General features: G+C 40.7%; 1 protein-coding gene across 1 annotated transcript in view; it reads left to right on the forward strand.

Annotated features, from left to right (window-relative positions):
* Positions 1-18,733, forward strand: part of RNF150 (ring finger protein 150) — a 126,699-nt gene that overhangs the window by 76,746 nt on the left and 31,220 nt on the right. Inside the window, exons 3-6 of the mRNA XM_005022419.6 lie at positions 2,320-2,391; positions 2,802-2,884; positions 10,601-10,697; positions 16,530-16,740. Of these exons, the coding sequence (XP_005022476.2) occupies positions 2,320-2,391; positions 2,802-2,884; positions 10,601-10,697; positions 16,530-16,740 (463 nt within the window). The remainder of the gene's footprint in view (positions 1-2,319; positions 2,392-2,801; positions 2,885-10,600; positions 10,698-16,529; positions 16,741-18,733) is intronic.

Here is an 18,733-nt window from a genome sequence, read left to right on the forward strand (position 1 = left end):
TGAACTTGTCTATTTAAGCTAGACAAGAGAAAACAAACATGAAAACAAGCAGATCAAAGATGTACATGAGTCTTTAATCTTGTCCTATGCCCTTGAAGAATGTGCAAAAAAAAAGAGCTGAGACATTTCATTAGTTTAAGTAATAATAATGATAAAAAGGAATCACAAGCAATTCCTGAAGGAGGACGCAATGGCTCTTGTCTCACTGCATGTTATCAGTCTTTCTTTGATTTACATTAAAGAAACAAATAGCTGGCAAGAAATGTTTCCAGCTCTTGTCTGATCTGTTTATTGAAGGGGACTGTGAGCAAAAATGTACCACAGAAAAGATGTTGTGTAACTACAAAAAACTCCCTTACATGTAATAATTAGCTGTGCCGGAATGCTCGTATGTGAATCTCATGATAGCCAAGATCATTTTCACCTCTTTAGCCAGCCCTGAAATTGCTCACTGCTGTCGGTATTGCATGTGTTTTGTCAGTCTTCCATGTCTCCAATCTAATAAACTTAGCCTCTAAATTAAATTCGGCAATTTTAATTGAACCCAAAGAACAACGTGGTAATTTATTAATCATATCTGGGTGATGATTAGCTCCCAATTTACAAACAGCATCCAGCTTCCTTCCAGTTTTGGCTCCGTGCTCTCCCCCCCTCCAGCTGGAAGCCCTTCCCGCTGACAGGCCCCTCTGAACTCTGGCACAAGCAATGTTCCCGGCCCAAAAAGTTGAACGTCTTCTGAGTCACCGGAGCTCCCGAATCTCCCTCCTAACTAACAGCACATGGCTGGAAACATGGACGGGGGGCAGGGGAGGTGAAAAGAAGAGTTTGTCATCGGTGGCACCTCGGGGTGCACTGTGTCATAAACTGTTATAAAACTGACAGGAAGGCATCAGGGTAGGTGTTGCTGTGTGATCCTCTGTAAGATAAGAAGAAATGGGAGAGAGCCCAATGGGAGAGGTCACCAGTATGGTCTGGGGACAGGAGCATGCAGTAAACGAGGAGAGGTGGAGGGAACTGGGCTTACTAAGCTGGGCGGAGAGGAGGCGGAGGGGCTCTGCCTGCGGCCCTCGGCAGCATGAGGCATGAGGCAGCATCGGGCTCTTCTCGGCGGTGCACAGAGAAAGTGTAACAGTCACAGACTGCAACAAGGGAAATCCCCTTTATATGATGATAATTAAAAAGGCTGTGAGAGCAGTGAAGCACTGGAACAAATTATCCCCAGACGTTGTGAAATCTCCCTTCCTGGAGATAGCCAGGACTTGACTGGACACAGCTCTGACTTTGAAGTTGACCCAGCCTTGAGCAGGGGGTGGAAGCACATAACCTCTGGGAGACCTTTACAGCTTGTGAGTCTGTCTGCAGCTCTCCTTGTTGCGTTAGCACAAGCGAGCAGCCAAGTCCCGGGAGTCTGTGTCTGTTCTGATACAGGCACAGGCTCCACAGCACAAGCTGCAGAGGTAGCTCCACAGGGTGGAGGACAGGGTGTTTTACATCAGGCTGTTGTTCCCTGCTTTAGTCCTGAGTGGCAGTGACCCTGTCAGCACAGTAACAGTGTTTGGGAAATACGTGAGAACAATCGGAAATGTCACATAGTAAGCAATTCACAGGCTGCTGGAGGGGAAGATAGAGTGGAAAAGAAGTGAATGGTTGTGTATGGATAGGATGTTACTGCAGGACTACGTAGTACTTTACCTGTAAGAAACTGCAGGTGCTTTAGCCTCCTTTTTTTCCTTGCATTACTCCTGTAAAGTAAGCAAGCTCTGTATTGCAGGAAAACGAAACAGCAGAGAAGATGATTCATGTTTTTCATGGTTAACAAGTTATCACCTCAGTTGCAGCACTTAAATTTTGCTGGTGATCATGAGCCAGACCTGGTATAAAGACCTCCTGAATCTTAAGTGTAGCATTCATTCTGCTTACCAGCCCAGGCCTTGTTTATTTATGTGTTTTTTATAAGTATAATTAAAAAAAAGGAGAGGGGAAAAAGTAGGATTCCCAAGCAGCAGACTTGTTACATACAATTCTATTGACTTAAATAGTATAGGTGCCATAGCCATCACAATGGGCTCATGCAGTCTCCTCTGGAACTCCATTAGCATAGCTTTGCCTCATCAGCCCTGGGTTACCAACAAGCCTAGAATACCTACTGTGCGCTTACTCTGAGTAACAGCGTGACTGACCTCATCTGTTTACATTTATACGGCACTGTCCTGTTTCATGTGCAGTTGCTTCAGATTATTAAGAAATCTAGTGGAAAAAAAAGCGATGAATTCTGCATGAAGAGATACTCTTTGCTTAAGAACCAATTTTCTATTACAGCGCCGGCTTGGAGATGCTGCAAAGAAAGCAATCAGCAAGCTGCAAGTCAGAACAATCAGGAAAGGTGATAAGGTAATTTTTCAAATTGCTCATTACCAAATGAATGTCTGCATCGAGTATTCCTTCAGACCACTGGGACAAAGAGGCAGAAGAGAAATGGCAATTGCTTATTAAGCTTGTGTGTGTCCTCCAGGTGGTGGAGTAATACTGGTAAGCAATTTATGGATGGAATGAGGTAGGGAGAGGAAGAGGTGAAATTATCTGAAGATGCAGAAAATCCTGAAAGTGCAAACATGCTACCTAAATCTGTGTGCTTTTCAAACTGGATGCGTGTTGAAAGTCTGACATACTTTTCTTGAAATGTATGATTGATTTTGCAGCATGCATCAGTGACTGTTTTACTTTGTCACATAAGCTCTTGTATGAAGAGATTAGCTAACAAAATAAAAAAATGAAAATGATGAATGTTCTCTTTCCTGTAGGAAACTGAGCCAGACTTTGATAACTGTGCTGTTTGTATTGAAGGCTACAAACCCAATGACGTTGTCAGAATTTTACCTTGCAGGTAAGTTAAAGGCTGAAGATGCCTTAAGCTCTGATAGTGTCTCTGCTTCAAAAGATGGGCTCTGTTCTCAGAGTATCGCTCTGAGATTGTCTGAGAGCTTGGTGGAAAAAAGGAGAGTTTATTGTTTTGATTTATTCCAAATCTATTCTATAAAGACATCTGAAATGCCTATTTATTCTACTTGAAATTAAGGTAGCGTTAGTGGTGGTGAAAACCTGAGTTTAGCATGATGGTCAGAATTTTTATCTGATCTGGATATCTAACAAAGTTTTCAGTAAGATTTTTAAACTGAAGAGTTTGATTCTTCTATTTTTCTCAACAGTTTAATAATAATCTAAAATAACACCTTTAGAAGAACTTGCCACTGACTTCAAGGTGAGTCCTGGGCTGAGCAGCCAGAGATAGAGTGGGCTAACTGCTCCCCATGGAAAGAAACTAGCACTACATTTGCTGTCCTGTGTCGTGACCAGGTGTCGGGAGAGGGATGACTTCTATCAAAATAAATAAATAAATAAAGTTAAGTAGAAGCAATAAACCAAAAGGGAATGTGAAAAAGACCATGTTATCTATTGCTGCCATGAAAATATTCATAGGCATGTAGGACATAGAGGACATAGAGGTGACAAGAGCTTATTACAGTTCTTTCTAATTTCTTCCCTTCACGTGACCATGCCCAGTGCTGCACGCACACTCACAGTGATGTCATGCAGGAGTGCAGCCTTTTGCCACCTATAACAGCTGTATTCACCTCTCTGTGTCATTTTATTGTCATCCATGGAGTGTTAGCTAACAAAATATTTCTCTAAATAAATCAATTTCTTAGGAAATTTCCTAGGAACAGTGGTTCTCCCAAGAGAGCAAGGACAAGTGCTTTTTACCCTAGAAAGAGTGATCTCAAATGCAGTATATATAGAGCATAGATTTTTATGGAGTTTCTTCTATTGGATACATGTTCATTGGCTTGAGAAACTGAAATATTTGTTTCTTTTCCTGCTATGTTTTTCCCTAGTAGATATTTGAATGTTACAAGCTGTCCATTTCTGTTCATTCATATGACTCATTAATCTGTTTACCGCCATCACTAAATGGCAAACAAAAAGCAACAGATTAATCATAAATTTGACCTACTCTAAATCCTCCACAATGACAAATTGCATATGAACTCTTGTTTTTCTGCAAACACACACTTCATGAAGCAGAAATACAGACAAAAATGAGAAATTATCAGAAAATGTGAACCTTGCATTGGCATCAAGCCTGTTTTCATAGAAGCATAATAAAGTTTGGAAATTGTACATGATAGAGACAGGCAGTTTTCAGAGGCAGTTATACAACAGCAAAAAAAAAAAGTCTACTCTCTAGCTTTCATTTGTGTCTCTCCTCATAATTCAGTGAGGCTCCAGTCAGATTTTGTCATGCACAGTGTTGAGTCAAGCAGAGTGAATAGGAAACACATAGTTAACAGGTGATGTTCAGTTCTTGGCTGACTTAAAAGGTCGCCTAGAAAATGACTCATGCTAAAAGGTTAGCAGCAGCAGATCTGTCTTGTAAAATACTCACAGTTTGAGCCTAAGCAGTTTTGAATTATAAAAACTAAAAGATCTTTCTCAAGCCACTACTTCACAGACTTCAACAGGCTTTACTGTTGCCCAGATTGTGAGGGCATTATCTTAAACATTAATTCATATCGGGTTGGACTTCTGAAACTGATTCTTTCTGCTGCTGTCAGACTTTTCTCCTAAAAAAAAAACAAACAAAAGCACTTTCCATCTCTGTTAAGTGAGTAGGAGAGTGTTATATCGTTATATCTTGATAAAGACCTACAGACACTGTAGGTTTCTTCCTCCAGCATCCTCAGTTAAACCGTTTGTAGTTTTTAGTAAGGGAACTGCATTAGTCAGCCCTCTGTAATGAGAGGCTGGCATTTCACTGAGCCTTACAGAAGCCAACGCCATGACACAAATGCTGGCTGACCTTAGTTTGTCGTCTATCCAGGAGCTGCTCAAGATGTAGAACTTTTAACCTGCATAGCCAAATGTGCTCCAAGATCTGCAAATGAAAGAGGATGCTTTATCCCACAGGCTGTACTGGGAAAACCACTGCTAGCAGACGCTCAGCATGAAGCCCTGTACATTTTCAGGTTTTTTTGTTTGTTTGTTTGTTTTGTTGTTGTTTTTTAAGGCTGCTGAGTCCAGAGTCTAACTAAGAAACTGGTACCAGAATCCACCGGCCAGTATTTCAGCATATGAGCTCTGAAGTCATATAGACAGATGTTTACTAGCACTTAAGCTGTTTCCCCAAAGCTCCTCTTTTTGCAGTTGGCAGAGAGCTGGCACCGGGGTAGCCTGTTGTGAATATAGCCCACGCTGGAGGGCGGAGAGGAGAATTCTAGTTAACTCATGCTTCTTCTGCACTTTCATCTTTGGAAGTCATCTCCCCCAGCTGACCATATTAATAAACTTCGCTCTACAGAGTGTATTAAATAAACATATACTGACACTTGATGGTGAGGGAAGTGTTGGCTTGCAGCTGATTTTATGTTTAATGGTAGCAAGCATCACTGAAGTTATCTATGAGGGCGCTGACACAACATCAAGTGTAAACAAGTTCACTGTTCCCATAGTGACACATCTTGCCATAGCCCTACTTCCTTCCGCTTGTTCTCCATCTCCAGCTTCAAAACTCCTTCATCTTTTCTGCACGTTCTTTGGAGAAGTTCCTGATAGTGGCAGACCTTTTGTCTGCCTTTTACTTAACTTCTCCTAACTTTACTAAACGTCCACAGAGAGGCAAGACAATTCTTTCAACGTCATCTCTACTGAGAACTTTGTTTCTTCATAACCTCTTTTTCAGATTGTCCCATTTCTGTCACCAACAAATGGTCGTTCTGACTCTGTTTGAGCTTGCACAGCTCCTCTGAACCGCCACTGAACAACTGTGATTTCACAGAGTGCTCCACTCCTTGCCTCTCTTTTCATTGGCCTCCTGTGAAAGTCATTTCATCACAACACTTCTTCCCTTTTATTCCATTTTCCCACTTACCCTCATCATCATGTTCCTTTGTCCTTCCTTCTTCTGCCTTAAAAACAAACAAATAGTAGCACATACGCATCCTCTAAAGCCCAGACCTTCTTGTAAGGTACTGCTCAGCCTCATACCAAAACTCTTCTCAGTCCTGTGCTGCTGTCCCATCTCTAATCCAAGCAACGGATGCTTTTAGTCTGGGTCCCTGGGAATGTATTTTTCTTTCTGCTTTTGCCTCCTTTTGTCTAAGCTTGCATTTTTCTTCTGGAGAAAAAAAAAAAAAAAAGTGTGACTGCTAGGTTTGTTTGCGTGCAGTTCAGAAAGTTGGAACTAGGACTGGAAGGTGGGAGGAGAGCAGTTCCCCTTACCGTGGAAAAAAAAAGCTTCTCATAATTGTTAGCAAGTCAAAAGTTTTACAAGAGTTTTACAAAGATAAAATTATTATTATTATTTTTGGGCTGAGCCCAAAATAAATCTTTTTTTGTTGTATGTTTAAAATTGCAGCTTTAAAGAATATTGAAATGCATTTCAGACAAAAGTAATCTCCCGTTAAAAAATATTAAGTGCTAATTAGATAACACCAAATGAAATGCTCTGGGATTTTGATTTTCTTTTCCTTACTTTGTGACTCTGAGCTTTACACAGCCCTGTGCAGTAACAGCCACAGAGCAGTGCAGGAGGGATCCCAAGAGGCCACCACCCCCGTGGTGCGGGGGCATTGGCTGTGCACGTGTCATTCTTGGGAGTTATTTTTCCAACACACTCTGCAGCCTCTGAGGATGAAGACTTTGCAAATTCCCCTGATAATTTATTGCAGTGCTTTGCCACCCTGACAGCGGTGAAGCTTTTCCTATTGTGTAACCTGAATCTCACTTGCTGCAGTTTGAACACATCATCGTGTCTGTTAGCCCTAGGAGAGGTGAAGAACAGTTTGTTTCCTTTCTGCTTATGGAAAACTTTGTCTTGTATGAGGATTGTTACAACATCTCTCTTCTTGCCTTCCTCTTTCTCAACTAATCAATTATAGTTCTTTTGAGAAACTTTTCAACCCATCCAAATCAACATAGTTTTGCAATGCATGTGGTTGCACACAACAGGGAAAAAAAAAAAAAAGGCACATATTTTCTTCAGCTATGACTTTCATCAAAGCCATGTTCCAAGCTTGTGTCTGAAACATCTCTCTTGCTGTCTCCCTGTATGGATCATTACTTCTGAACTCATCCGTGGTGCCTCTACCATCTCCTTCCTTTTAAAACTTGAATCAGTCAGAAATGTAGAGAGAGAAGGATTTTTTTTTCAGTTGATCTTTTTACATCTTTGTCTTAGTATGTGACTGAAATATCATTGTTGCACTCTCATCTTATTTTGTGCTGACCCTTATTTTAGCTGAATTTAGATGGTAAGCTTATCAGAACATTGATCAGTCAAGGATTTGTTGAAAGCCATGTAGGTAGTGTTATAACTAATAAAGAGTAAAATAAACCTTAAAATCCTAATCTGCAAAACCTGCAACGCTGCTTTTCCGTACAAAATGCTTACCTCTGTGGAAATAGATAATACGAGCTCTCTGATTGTATAATGTGGTACAAAACTTTTAAAATTGAAATCTTTATCTGATTTTCAGTAGCATTCCATTTTTATGTTGATTTTTGTCTAATAATCAACATCCTTTCATTGTACATATTAAATCTAAAATTAATAGAGCCGTAATACACTGTGACAGTGTAGTATTGGGAAGTGCCAAGTGATGTGATCTGTCATGTATTTAAATTACTCAGCAGTGGTAGGGTCTTTACAGGATCGTTTTTTGAAGCCAACTTTAAAAATGCTAACCTTCAGTTTTTGAAGTCTTTAAGCCATGAAAATTCCAAGCTTTTGGTGATTAACAAGCATGATGAAACGCTGTAATATGAACCACAACTTGACTGAGGCTTGCAAAGCTACAAGTTGAAAACAAGAGGGGACCTTCTTGTACAGTAACCTGGCTCGATAGAAGTTACTTTTTTTTTTTTATCTGAAACAGATTTTGTTATCCATTTTTTAATATCTTAGGATTTTGAATTTTGGCACAATGAGCTTCACGTGTTTGCAGTTAAGCATATTTGTTTATGGATGTGAATAGATGATAGCAATTAGTTTTCTTTGTGTAAGAATTGTGTAGTTATTTCAAATAGCTGAAAAGGAAGACATTGACTTTCAGTACTCTTCATGAACTAACACATTCAGTTTCTGTTGTTTAGACTTCTAAATGTAAAATTGCACATCATTGTACTTTCACCTATTCAAAATGCTTGCCTGATGATGTGCTGAATATGTGCCTCCTGAGATAAAAGGAAGGGTTATGCAGGACAGAGATGGAAATTTAGCGCACTGTTTTTTTCTCAGGTCAGACCAGCCTTGTTTGGAGGAGGGTTGTGAACTGTAGTAGCCTTAGTAGAGTAGTGGTTTGAACTTAAAATATCACAATACTTCGTTTGCATCAATCATGTTGACATGCAGGATCAGATGTGGTGTGACAAAGTTTGGTATCACAGCCAACCGATATAATTAGAGTAGGTCAAACTTCCAAGAACAGATCTGCCCTTTCCCATAGTTGTGTGAAGTCAGACCAAGTACAGCAACGTCACAATTTGCCACGTAGCTTTGTTTCTCAAAGAATCTGCTTCTTCTAGAAGTAGTGAGAAAAATATTCAAGTGAAAAGAATAAAATTCTGAGATTTCACTTAGTTTTGGCTTTGAATTTCTAACATTATTTGGGACTGAAGCCAGCTAGTATGCCAGCCAGCTAGTACGTGGGCTGATACCACATTAGTAAGAGCTGGAGTTGCAAATCGATATTGATAAAAGTGCACCTCAGTATCTTCCATCCAAAGTTGAAAGGCTATGTGTATCTTGTTATGTGAGAGACGCTGTGACAGAGTACACCAGCCAGCCCATTCAGCTGAATATGTACCACTTAAATATTTAAAATTATTTTGGTACATTAACTGTGATTCTGGCTCGCTCAGAGATTGCATTTCCTAGTGGAGGCTGGCATATGCTGCGATATGCCCGCTCCAGGTGGAGCGTTGGGCTGCTGTGAGCTGTGCCCACCTGCTGTTACCTGCTGGGTTTGCGTGGCTTGGCTGTGTAAGCAGTGCAAATGGGTCAGTGACAGCACAGGGAAACAGAAGCTGGAGATGGCTCAAATGTGAAAGTTCAAACAGACTGAAATGTGACTTTCAGGCGCTGCCAAGTAAAATGTGGGACACCTGTTGCCTTAGGAAAGTCAGAGCTGATCTATATGTTGTTTCAAAACAAGTCTGAGTGTTCACCTTTCGGGGCAAGTTTGTGTGTATAAACCCTCATTTTTCAGAATACAGTACCCTATTTCCATTTTGCTTAGGTTATTAATTGTTTAGAAAAGATTTATTTTAAAAATGTTTTAAAATATTCCTTTTTTTTTTTTTTTTTTTTTTTTTTTTTTACCAATTTTCCAACATATTAATATAGTTTCTGAGGCTATGAGTATGGTAGGAAATTTTCCCTTTTCTTCAGAAGGAGGGGAGCCAGCCAAAAGCAAACTATTCCAAGCCGCAGAACACAGAAGTAGAGAGCAGGTGCATTGCCTACAAGATAAGCCAATGGTGCACTACTGTAAGCCCATTTATGCCACCTGTGGATTAAGGAAAAGAGAAAGAAGCAAGAGAGAGGAACTTCTCTGCCTTAGGCTGAGCCTTAGCTGCTTTATTTGACCTCTTCACCAGCATTTCTTAAATCCTGAGCCCCACATTCCTGCATTTTTGCAACATTCCCCCTCTACAACCATAGGATAACAGAATATGCTCACAAGAGAAAATACAGCTGTCAGTCAGGTTTGTACACTGAATACTTCCATGTTCAGTCTCACCTTGTGTCAGGCCAAGGTAGGTAAGTTTTCAGTTCCTCTGCCTGGGCAATGTGTAAGAAAAGTGGCCCAGCAGCCACATGGCTCAGGTAGTTCCTCAGTGGTCACTTCACATGGAGCATGGGATTAGCAACAACCCCTTAAGGGCTGGAATTGTTTAGGAGCTCACTTTGACGGGCAAGTTCTAAAGAAGGGAAGGTCAGGGATTTCAGTTTTATTTAGGATTTATATTGAAATACAAATTGTTGAAATTATATAGGATTTCAACTTTAAAAATGTTACCCTGATTTTCCCATTTAAATGAAGAGTAGCTTTTTCTTTTTTCTTTTTCTTTTTTTTTTTTTTTTTAATTTTTTTACTTGCTTTCCTTATGTGTGCATCCTTAAAAATAAAAGCAGAACTCCAATGGCTTCACCTTTGTGTAAAGTGTAATCCCATTTGTCTGCAGAACCATCAAGAAACAGTAATGTGATTTCACCAGCAAGTAGGTTCTGTTTACTGACAGCCTTTAACATTTAAAGAATATGGGTTTTGCTACTGCATTTTGTTTATTTTTCCTAATTCTTTTTATGTGTACATCTTCTTTTCCAAACTCAATTGAGTAATACTGTGTATTAGCACTTGACATGCTGCAGAAATCATTTTAAAGCTTTGTCTGCATAGGATATGGACTTGCCGTCCTTGCAGAGGTCACAAACCACACCATTTGAAATGCTTGCACTTCACTGAATACAGAAGTGTCTGGTACTAAGTGATAAATTGTGCTGTGGTGGATTTGAATTAAAATGTCTTGTTTCTCATTGCAGGCACCTTTTTCACAAGTCCTGTGTAGACCCCTGGCTGCTAGACCATCGTACCTGCCCTATGTGTAAAATGAATATTTTAAAAGCTCTAGGGATCCCGGTAAGCACGTTGCATAGGAGCTGGTTGGGGGAGAAGGGAAACACCAGCCACTTGGTTGCATCCCCAGTCCTTTGCCATTCTTCTCTTCCTGCCACATTATTGATTTGTTAATTAATTTTCTAAGGGTAATAGAAGCTGAAATGTGTGACTCTACCTCTCTCCTGCATCCCACTTCTATTAGCAAAAAAGGATGTGTGTTGGGTGTTGGGGTTTGTGTGTCTGTGACTGCCCAGCCCGGCTTATCGAGCAGGGGATTGCTTACTGGGGTTTCAGATTTATACATTGTTTTGTACAGCTTTTGTTTGTGTTTTAAATCAGGGCTGGTTTGTGTTTTTTGTTTTTGTTTTTTTGGTTTGTTTGTTTGTTTTGTTTTGTTTTTTTAATTCCACACTCAATTCAAATATCGAAGCAGAAGGTCTACAGATAAAAATTTCCCTGATATACCAGGTGAGAACAGCTAATTGCTCATTTTAGGGAGCCAAATCTCTTTTCTGTCAGATTTATCTTAAAGTCTATCTGTAGCGAGCTCTGTGCTACTAATTCCAATTAGGAAGATGTCTACCGGTAACTAAGCACGTGGCAGACCCCATGCTAAAAGAGAAATGGTTAAGCTCTTTGTACTTGATACAATTAGGTATGGTTAGAACTTGTTAAAAATAAATCTTTTTAGGTTGCTTGTTTCTATCCAGATCGTGTATGTCCTGTCTGCTGTAGTTTCCTACCAGCACTTATCACAGAGAACAGGGGCTTCTCCAGGAAGAAGTGAGTCACTTATCACAGCGCGAGGCGTGCCATGTGCTAGTGAAGTTCAGTACTGAAACCCTGGTCAGTACATGAACAGGTGCTGTAAATGCCCTCCCCAGTTACAGATGGTGACACGCCAGCTCACATATGAGAGAGCTGTATACAATAAAATAGATTGCAGAATCACAGAATGGCTGAGGTTGGAAGGGACCTCTGGAGATCATCTAGTCTAGATGTTAAGGTCTTCCAGCAAGTTTAGTACCATCTATCAGTATTTACATCCAGAATATGGCTCTCAGACTTAACTGGCAGCTGCTGAAGGCTAAGCATGTATGCAAATCAAACAGGTTGTCTGAGGCTGGGTACATCAAGGGGAGGAAAAACATGCCTACAGACATTGTGCAGAAGTTTTGATTTGCAAGACTGGCTTTACTATACATCAACAGCTCCGTAGCAGCAGGTATAGAATCTAATTGCCATGATTAGGAGTTAAAGCATCATTCAGTTTCCTCAGCCTTCGTTTTAGCTCTCACAGCCCCTGGTGTTGTCTCTGTGCTGTGTGGCAGAAGGGGGATCCTTTCTGCTTCCTCAGTGAGAACTTTCCACATGGAGATTCAGTGGAAATAGCTGTGCTGATCTTGTAATTAAGGATACTGTTGTAACCCACATACACAACTGGGTCAAATTAAGATTTCAGAGTCAGCCTCAGCACTGGTCTGTCTTAACATCCAAGTGTTTGATTTTTAGTGTTAATGTTCCACTAGGCAAGTTTGTTCAAATGATTTTATTTTATTAATTTCTGTAAAAATTTTCCTAGCATGTTCTAAGATGACAAACTGAAAACAGCCCGCTCCATCATTTGGAGAAAGCATACTGGCTGCCACGTGCATGAGGCATTGGTTAAAGTTAGGGAGGGAGAGGGAAGAGCTGCGTGTTAGCTTTACCCCTTGAGGTGAATTACAGTAGGAACGGTTGTCCATGGGAACTGGGAACATATGGTAGCCTTCATGTCAAGGGTTTCCTCTGGATGATGGCAAAGGGAACAGGAGTCTGAGAGCATCAGGTAGCTTGGGGGTTTAAAATTCTTGTACTGCTATCAGTTCCTGCTCTGTTCTCTCTGCTTTATCTTTTTAAAATCTGCCTTAACTTCAGCTGCTGCTTCTCCTATCTTGTCTCCTGTCCCTGCTTCTTCTCTGCATAGCCCCCTCCTGCCTGGTGTCACTGCCCATGCTTCTGCTCCCTGCTCATCTCACAGGACCTTTTCTCCACCTGCACAGACACTGAGCATCCTCACCCTTCTCCTTGCCCCATGGCAGCAGCTTAGGGCAGCTCAGGAGGGTGTTGGTCCTGTGCAGTGGTTTCTGGTGGCACAGCCAGCTTCCCGGCACCACACAAAGCCTTGTTCTCTTTGGGGACTGCAGTTTCCAGTCCCTAATAAGCCACCAGGCTCCATCAGCACACATGAACTGATTTTTTCAGAGGCTCATAATTTAGCCAGATGTCAGTGGGCTGTTGTGGGAAAAGACATTTCCCAGGAAGAAGCTGTAAAGCTCTAGGGCTTCTCAGCAAGAGGTGGCAAACGCTTCTGTAGAGTGGATAAAGCAGAATGCCATTCCCTAACCACATTCTTGAGCCTTGCTGAGCCATCTTAGCTGAAATTTCCACACAGAGAAAAGAAGCCTTAGGCAGGCAGCAGTCTCTGATGGGAAGCTTGAGCACCGATTTGCCAAGGATCTTTGCAGATTTTACAATGGGAGGAATGAAGAAATCTTACCATCAGCAGGACTATTAGTTTTTCTTCTGCCGGCTGAATGTTTGTCCTATGGTTCTCGTTAAAGAGCTGGCTTGTGCAACTGTAGATAGATTGTGCTTCATTTAGCAGGAAGACCTGGGATTTTCCAGGAAATGATTGGTTAAAAAAGAAATTTCTAAATATTTCAATTCACTTCACATCTAAACTCTCCATTTAATTTGTAACAACGACTTCAGATTATCTGCCCTAAAACCAGGATCTGCAGGCTGCAGTGAGGCACTAAACTGTCTGCGCTGATTTTCACGGTAGCTGAGCACCCTAACATTCCAGCCTTTCACCGTGGCACTCTGCAGCTCCAGAGGATAATTAACTGAATATCTATCAGCAAACGTTTGGAGTAACCTTTTCCACCGTCTCTGTGCTGGTGAATCCAGCTCACAGACTTTACCTCTTTTGGCTGTAATATTTGAAGTGAATTATCAGTGCAAGTGACTTTCACTTTCAAAGACCTACATTGCTTTTGGGAAGATCATATCGCATAAAATAGTTTCCTTCTGCTTCTCCCTCTTTTCTGCAAATATCTGCTGGATAAGCAGACAGCTGCATTTTTGGCAGCAGATTGGATGACTTGAAGCTATTCACTAAGAGCCTTAGCCAAGTGCTCAGAAGTCAATACAAAGCCTTCCCTTGACTTTAGTGGAATTGTGCCCTCAAAGCACTTACATGCAGGGAATGAGTGAAACCAATATAATTAAACTTAGCAAATGTATCTGGGTCACCCTGACAGCAAAAAACTTAATGTAGTTTTTTCGATCAGTATTTTATATCGTTAGTTTTATAGTATGCTGCCTAATTTGCGATATTTTTCCAACTAAAATGATTCAGGAGTAAAGGGATTAATTATATCGAGCAACGTTATTTTAGCATCTTTTTTTATGTTTGGTTTGGATTTCAATTATTTTTAAACATTTAAAAGTTAGTGATAAAGCCCCATTCTAGGAATAACTGGAATCAGAGCAAAGGACAGACAACTGATCCCCTGAAAAAAAAATTCAAAATAATTTTTCTTAGAGTACAAAATAAAAAAGCAGGTCTTTTTTCTTTAAGATAGACTGCCCTCAAAGTCAAATGTAATTTTAAAATGAAATTCTGAAGGCATTTGTTGTAACAGCTGAGGGTGAGGAAAAGAACGGTAGATCTAATGAATGATTTGGATCCAAGGCCTACAGATAAATAATTGGTGTTTCACTCAGAAAAGTACAAGTTTGGTGGGTTTTATTAAAGTCACGTGTAGCTGGATGTGCCTTTATCCCGGTTGTGAGGAGCTCTCACTGCCTGGGGATTAGGTTGGAACCAGACAATGGCAATTATAATTTTTATCCCAAACTTCAGCTTGTGGATACAAGTCATATGAGGATTGTGTAAAGTTCACGTCTTTTTCATTAGGAACATTTGTGAAAAAATACTCAGGAGATGGCAGCAATCAGACAGGGAATATATGGGAAAAGAGAAAACATAGTAAGGTCCTACTTCTGCAAAAAATGCAAGCATATGGTAACCTCCAGAGTTCAAAGGGATTACCCTTGTGCTTAAAGCTAAGCCTCTGTTTATGTCTTTGCTGTATATTTTGCTTACTTTCTAGATGGCTGCTGTTGGAGGCAGACAGGTTCTGAAAATTTTCAGAAATGCCTTAACAAGTGAGACACCTGAGCGTAGCAAAAATCAGATCCACAGAGCAGGTTCATCACCTCTGACTTTAGCCATCCAGATACTGGATTTCCAGCCTAGCAGCTTAAGCCCCTCTCTGTTTAGTGGTGAGCAGTAGGAAGGTAGAAAGGGCAATTCATAGCACTTAACCATAGGGCGGGATGAATCACACAGCAAAATTATCTCAGACTATTGAAATTAGAGGAAGCCCAACTGACTGATCCAGATTAGCCTTCTGACTCCTGGACAATAATGATAAATGTGAACAACATACATTTATGTTTCCTAGCTTAACAATGTATCTACGTCATTGCAGCTCAACCTTGCAATGCCCCTTTGTCATTTTGGGCCTGCCAAACAGTATCCTCGTTTCTGAATTATCCTTGCTTTTTGTTATGGTACATTAAAACTTCAAGTCCAGATCTTGAAATAGTTACGCAAAAAAGTTTTCTCCATGCCTTGGGGAGAACTAGACCCAGCTGTGTGGGATAATGGCACAAGAATCTGTTTCCTCTGAGAGCAAAAAGAACCTTTTACTCCTGTTTTACACCAGTGTTTATGGGGAGCTCCATAGAAGTCACTGCTGTGTGAAGGGGAGCATCAGACTTTTAAACAGGTCTAGAGAAATCAGGGGTAGAAATTAGTTGACTTCTTAATCACCCAGCTTGAATGTAGTTGTCTTGCTGGACAAACAGTCCTCCCTACCCACTTGAATGCTCAGTGTTCTCCCCAAATAGGTGCTTTAACATTAAGGATGCAGTGCAAAAGGTGCACGCTAAAACACCCTCACATTGCTTCCCCGTAAGCTCGGTAGAAAGGCAGGCACCTGACTTGAAAAGCTTGGCTCGTTCTGTAGGGGTAGTCATGTTCACTATAAAACTGCAAGAAAGAAGAAATTACAGAGAACTTGCATCCATGCTGTCTGAATCGCAAACCAAAGAGGAGTCTGATCTACATAAAACTCTTCAATTTTCCAATATTGTTTGTTTGTTTCTTTTCTCATCATTTTATTTATGCAGGAAATACAGCATTAGCAAAGAAAAAGATCTTTTCATGTTAAAATACTGTCTTATCAACAGTTTTAGCTTCTATTTTCGCACCCCACTCATAGATGCGCCCACAGGCAGTTCCGTGAATTCCTATTTCTGAAAGCTCTGATATCAGCTCAATAAAATGTATATTGAGATAAATGATAATCATCCCCCTTCAGCTACTGTCTGTGTTTACATTTGTAATCTGACTCAGCAATCTGCCTGTGTTGAGCAGATCATACCAATAAGTGAACTATTTTTTCAATTTACATGCTCCCAAAACCTTTAAGAAGTATAAATAAGGATATTTAGAGATTGTAAGTGACAGTCTAGCACTGCATATTTCCAATGCATGCTTTGGATCTCTCTTCCAACAGATTGCATTAATAGGTTTTAAGCAAGCAAACTGTGCGTGTTTATTCATCTTATGTTGCCATTTTCAGTACTTGTTCATAAGCAGTTCCATGGGAATCAAGAAAATGACAATAGGAGCAGTGGGTTTAAGAGAAAATGAAAAAGCCTAAAAAAAGTAGGAGCAAGTAAATGAAGTGTTTTTATAAAATCAAAGCTCAATTTTCTTCTTTCTCTTCCCATTAGCCAAACGCGGATTGCATGGATGATATACCTCCGGACTTGGAAGCATCCATAGGAGGACCTCCAACCAACCAGATAACAGGAGCCAGCGATATAACAGTGAACGAGAGCTCTGTTGCTCTGGATCCCCCGGTGCGGACTGTGGGAGTGCTACAAGTCATCCAAGATGTAGACTCCTTTCCCCAGGCTGGGGAGAGTAACTTCACAACAAGCAGTAAGTTCCTCTTTCTGGCAGAATTTGCACTGACAGAAATTATTAGAAACCTGAATCACAAACCAATATTTAATGGGGGAAAATGGCCTTTGAGGCCTTTTTTACTGGAGCAGTGACCTTACCTTAAGCCAAGTGGAAATCTACAAGGTAAGTAGATGTAAATATCATGTCATTCTGCTGTACTGCAAACACTCCCAGCCTGTGTCTGAATCTGTGTGTAGGATAACAAACTCTAGTTGGAGTCCCCCACATGGACAGAAGAACAAGTTATTGCATTCAATACAAAGAAGTACAAAGTTTTGGTCACCTTCAGGTATTGTTTACATGTCCTTTGGCCTGCCTTTCTTCACCGGGCTACATGACCATATGGAAGTTATTACCTGCATATGATAAAATAAATAGTAAACGCAGCAATCGCTTCCACTGCCTTTGGTCAAGAAAAAAAGAATGTTGAATTCTGTTCTTGCCGTTATCTTCTTACGCCAGCTGAAGCTTGTCTGATTATTTATTCATATTTGAATTTCTCATTTCATAAGGATTGATGGTCCTGTACTTGAAAACTTGAGTACGGTGAAACAATGCTGCCGATTTGTACTAAAAAGGAGAAATTTGGAGGTTTTCAGTGTAGTTTTTGCTTGTTCAAGAGGTGCCATTTGAGCTAGTAACCCACAAAATGTCTACATGGCTCTGTTTCTAATGTTTCTGATGTTCATTGTTGAAAATCTACTTCTGACAGTTTGAAAAGAATGGTTGTCAGCTGTTTTGAGTGAGGATTGTTTAAAATTCTCGCTTTTAGGTAAAATAGCAGATCAGTAGAAAATACATATCTGTTTGATACCAGTTGGTACGTTAGTATTGACAAGAATATTGTAGAAAATCATCAGATATACTTGAAGGGAGGTAGGAGAGTGTGATAAAATACAGGCTTGTATATGTAACCAACACAGCTCCTGGAAAAAAAACAATACTTTCAAGCATTTTTACGTACTACTCTGACCCTGGGTGTGACACCAAAAAAAAATGTGATGTATAAAAGATTGGAGAGACATGAGAGGGCTAGGCTGAAATGATCGTATTTTCCTTCATGTTGCAGCCACTGTCATGGCAGTGAAAATAACTTCTGGAAATACCGGACTTGTGACCTTAGGCATAAGTGACCCAGGAGTGGATTTTTAAACTCGTCTTTTGTGGATTAGGTACTTGGTTCAGTTTGGGTCCTTTTATGGTCAAAATACTGGATCCAGCAAAGGGTGTGAGCAACAAGGTTATAGACCCAGCTGTGATCCGTGGCCAGCCTGTCAGCTGGTGGGATATGACTTTCTCAAGCCTCCTTGGGTGCTGGCAAGGGCTGTTCAAAACAAGATGTTATTTTGTTCCTTCCAGTAATTGTTTTTAAATACATTTGAGGCTGATTTAAACTGAGAGAGAAAGATTTTGCCACAATGCTACTAAAGGCTGAGATAGACTCTGGTCTCAATACTCCTGAGGCCAGCAGCTCCCCTGGCAGATAACTACCCTTGTCCCACTGTTCTTTACGAGGTCCAGTACTGAGGTAGGGAAGAAAGGCCATGGTGTGTCCCTTACGCCCACAGCTGTGTGGCCCAAATTGAGAAAAGCCAGCAGCCCGGTGTAAAGTCCAACATCAGGGGCAGTTCATGCTTTTCATCCCAGGATCTTGGCATGCCAAGAAGCAGTTCTTTTGGTTTGTCGTCAGTGGTAACAATGGTGTCAAGGCAGCCAGGGAACACAAGAGCTCAGTAACTCTCCAGCCGTGCTCTCCCCCTCCAGGTTTGTTTTGAGAGTTTGTAAAAGTGTTAGTGTCCGTCCAAACACATTTGTTCTTCATTTTCTATGTTGCCAGCTAAGTAACTGGTTGAAAACGTTGCCTTGAGCCAGAGGAGCACAACAGGGCTGCAGATGCTTTATTTTGCCTTCATGCCCTCCCTTTTTTCCCTTGCCTTTGATGACACTGGGCAACAGTCCCTAACACCAG

Source organism: Anas platyrhynchos, chromosome 4, assembly GCF_047663525.1.
Source record: "Anas platyrhynchos isolate ZD024472 breed Pekin duck chromosome 4, IASCAAS_PekinDuck_T2T, whole genome shotgun sequence".
Taxonomy (NCBI): Eukaryota; Metazoa; Chordata; class Aves; order Anseriformes; family Anatidae; genus Anas; species Anas platyrhynchos.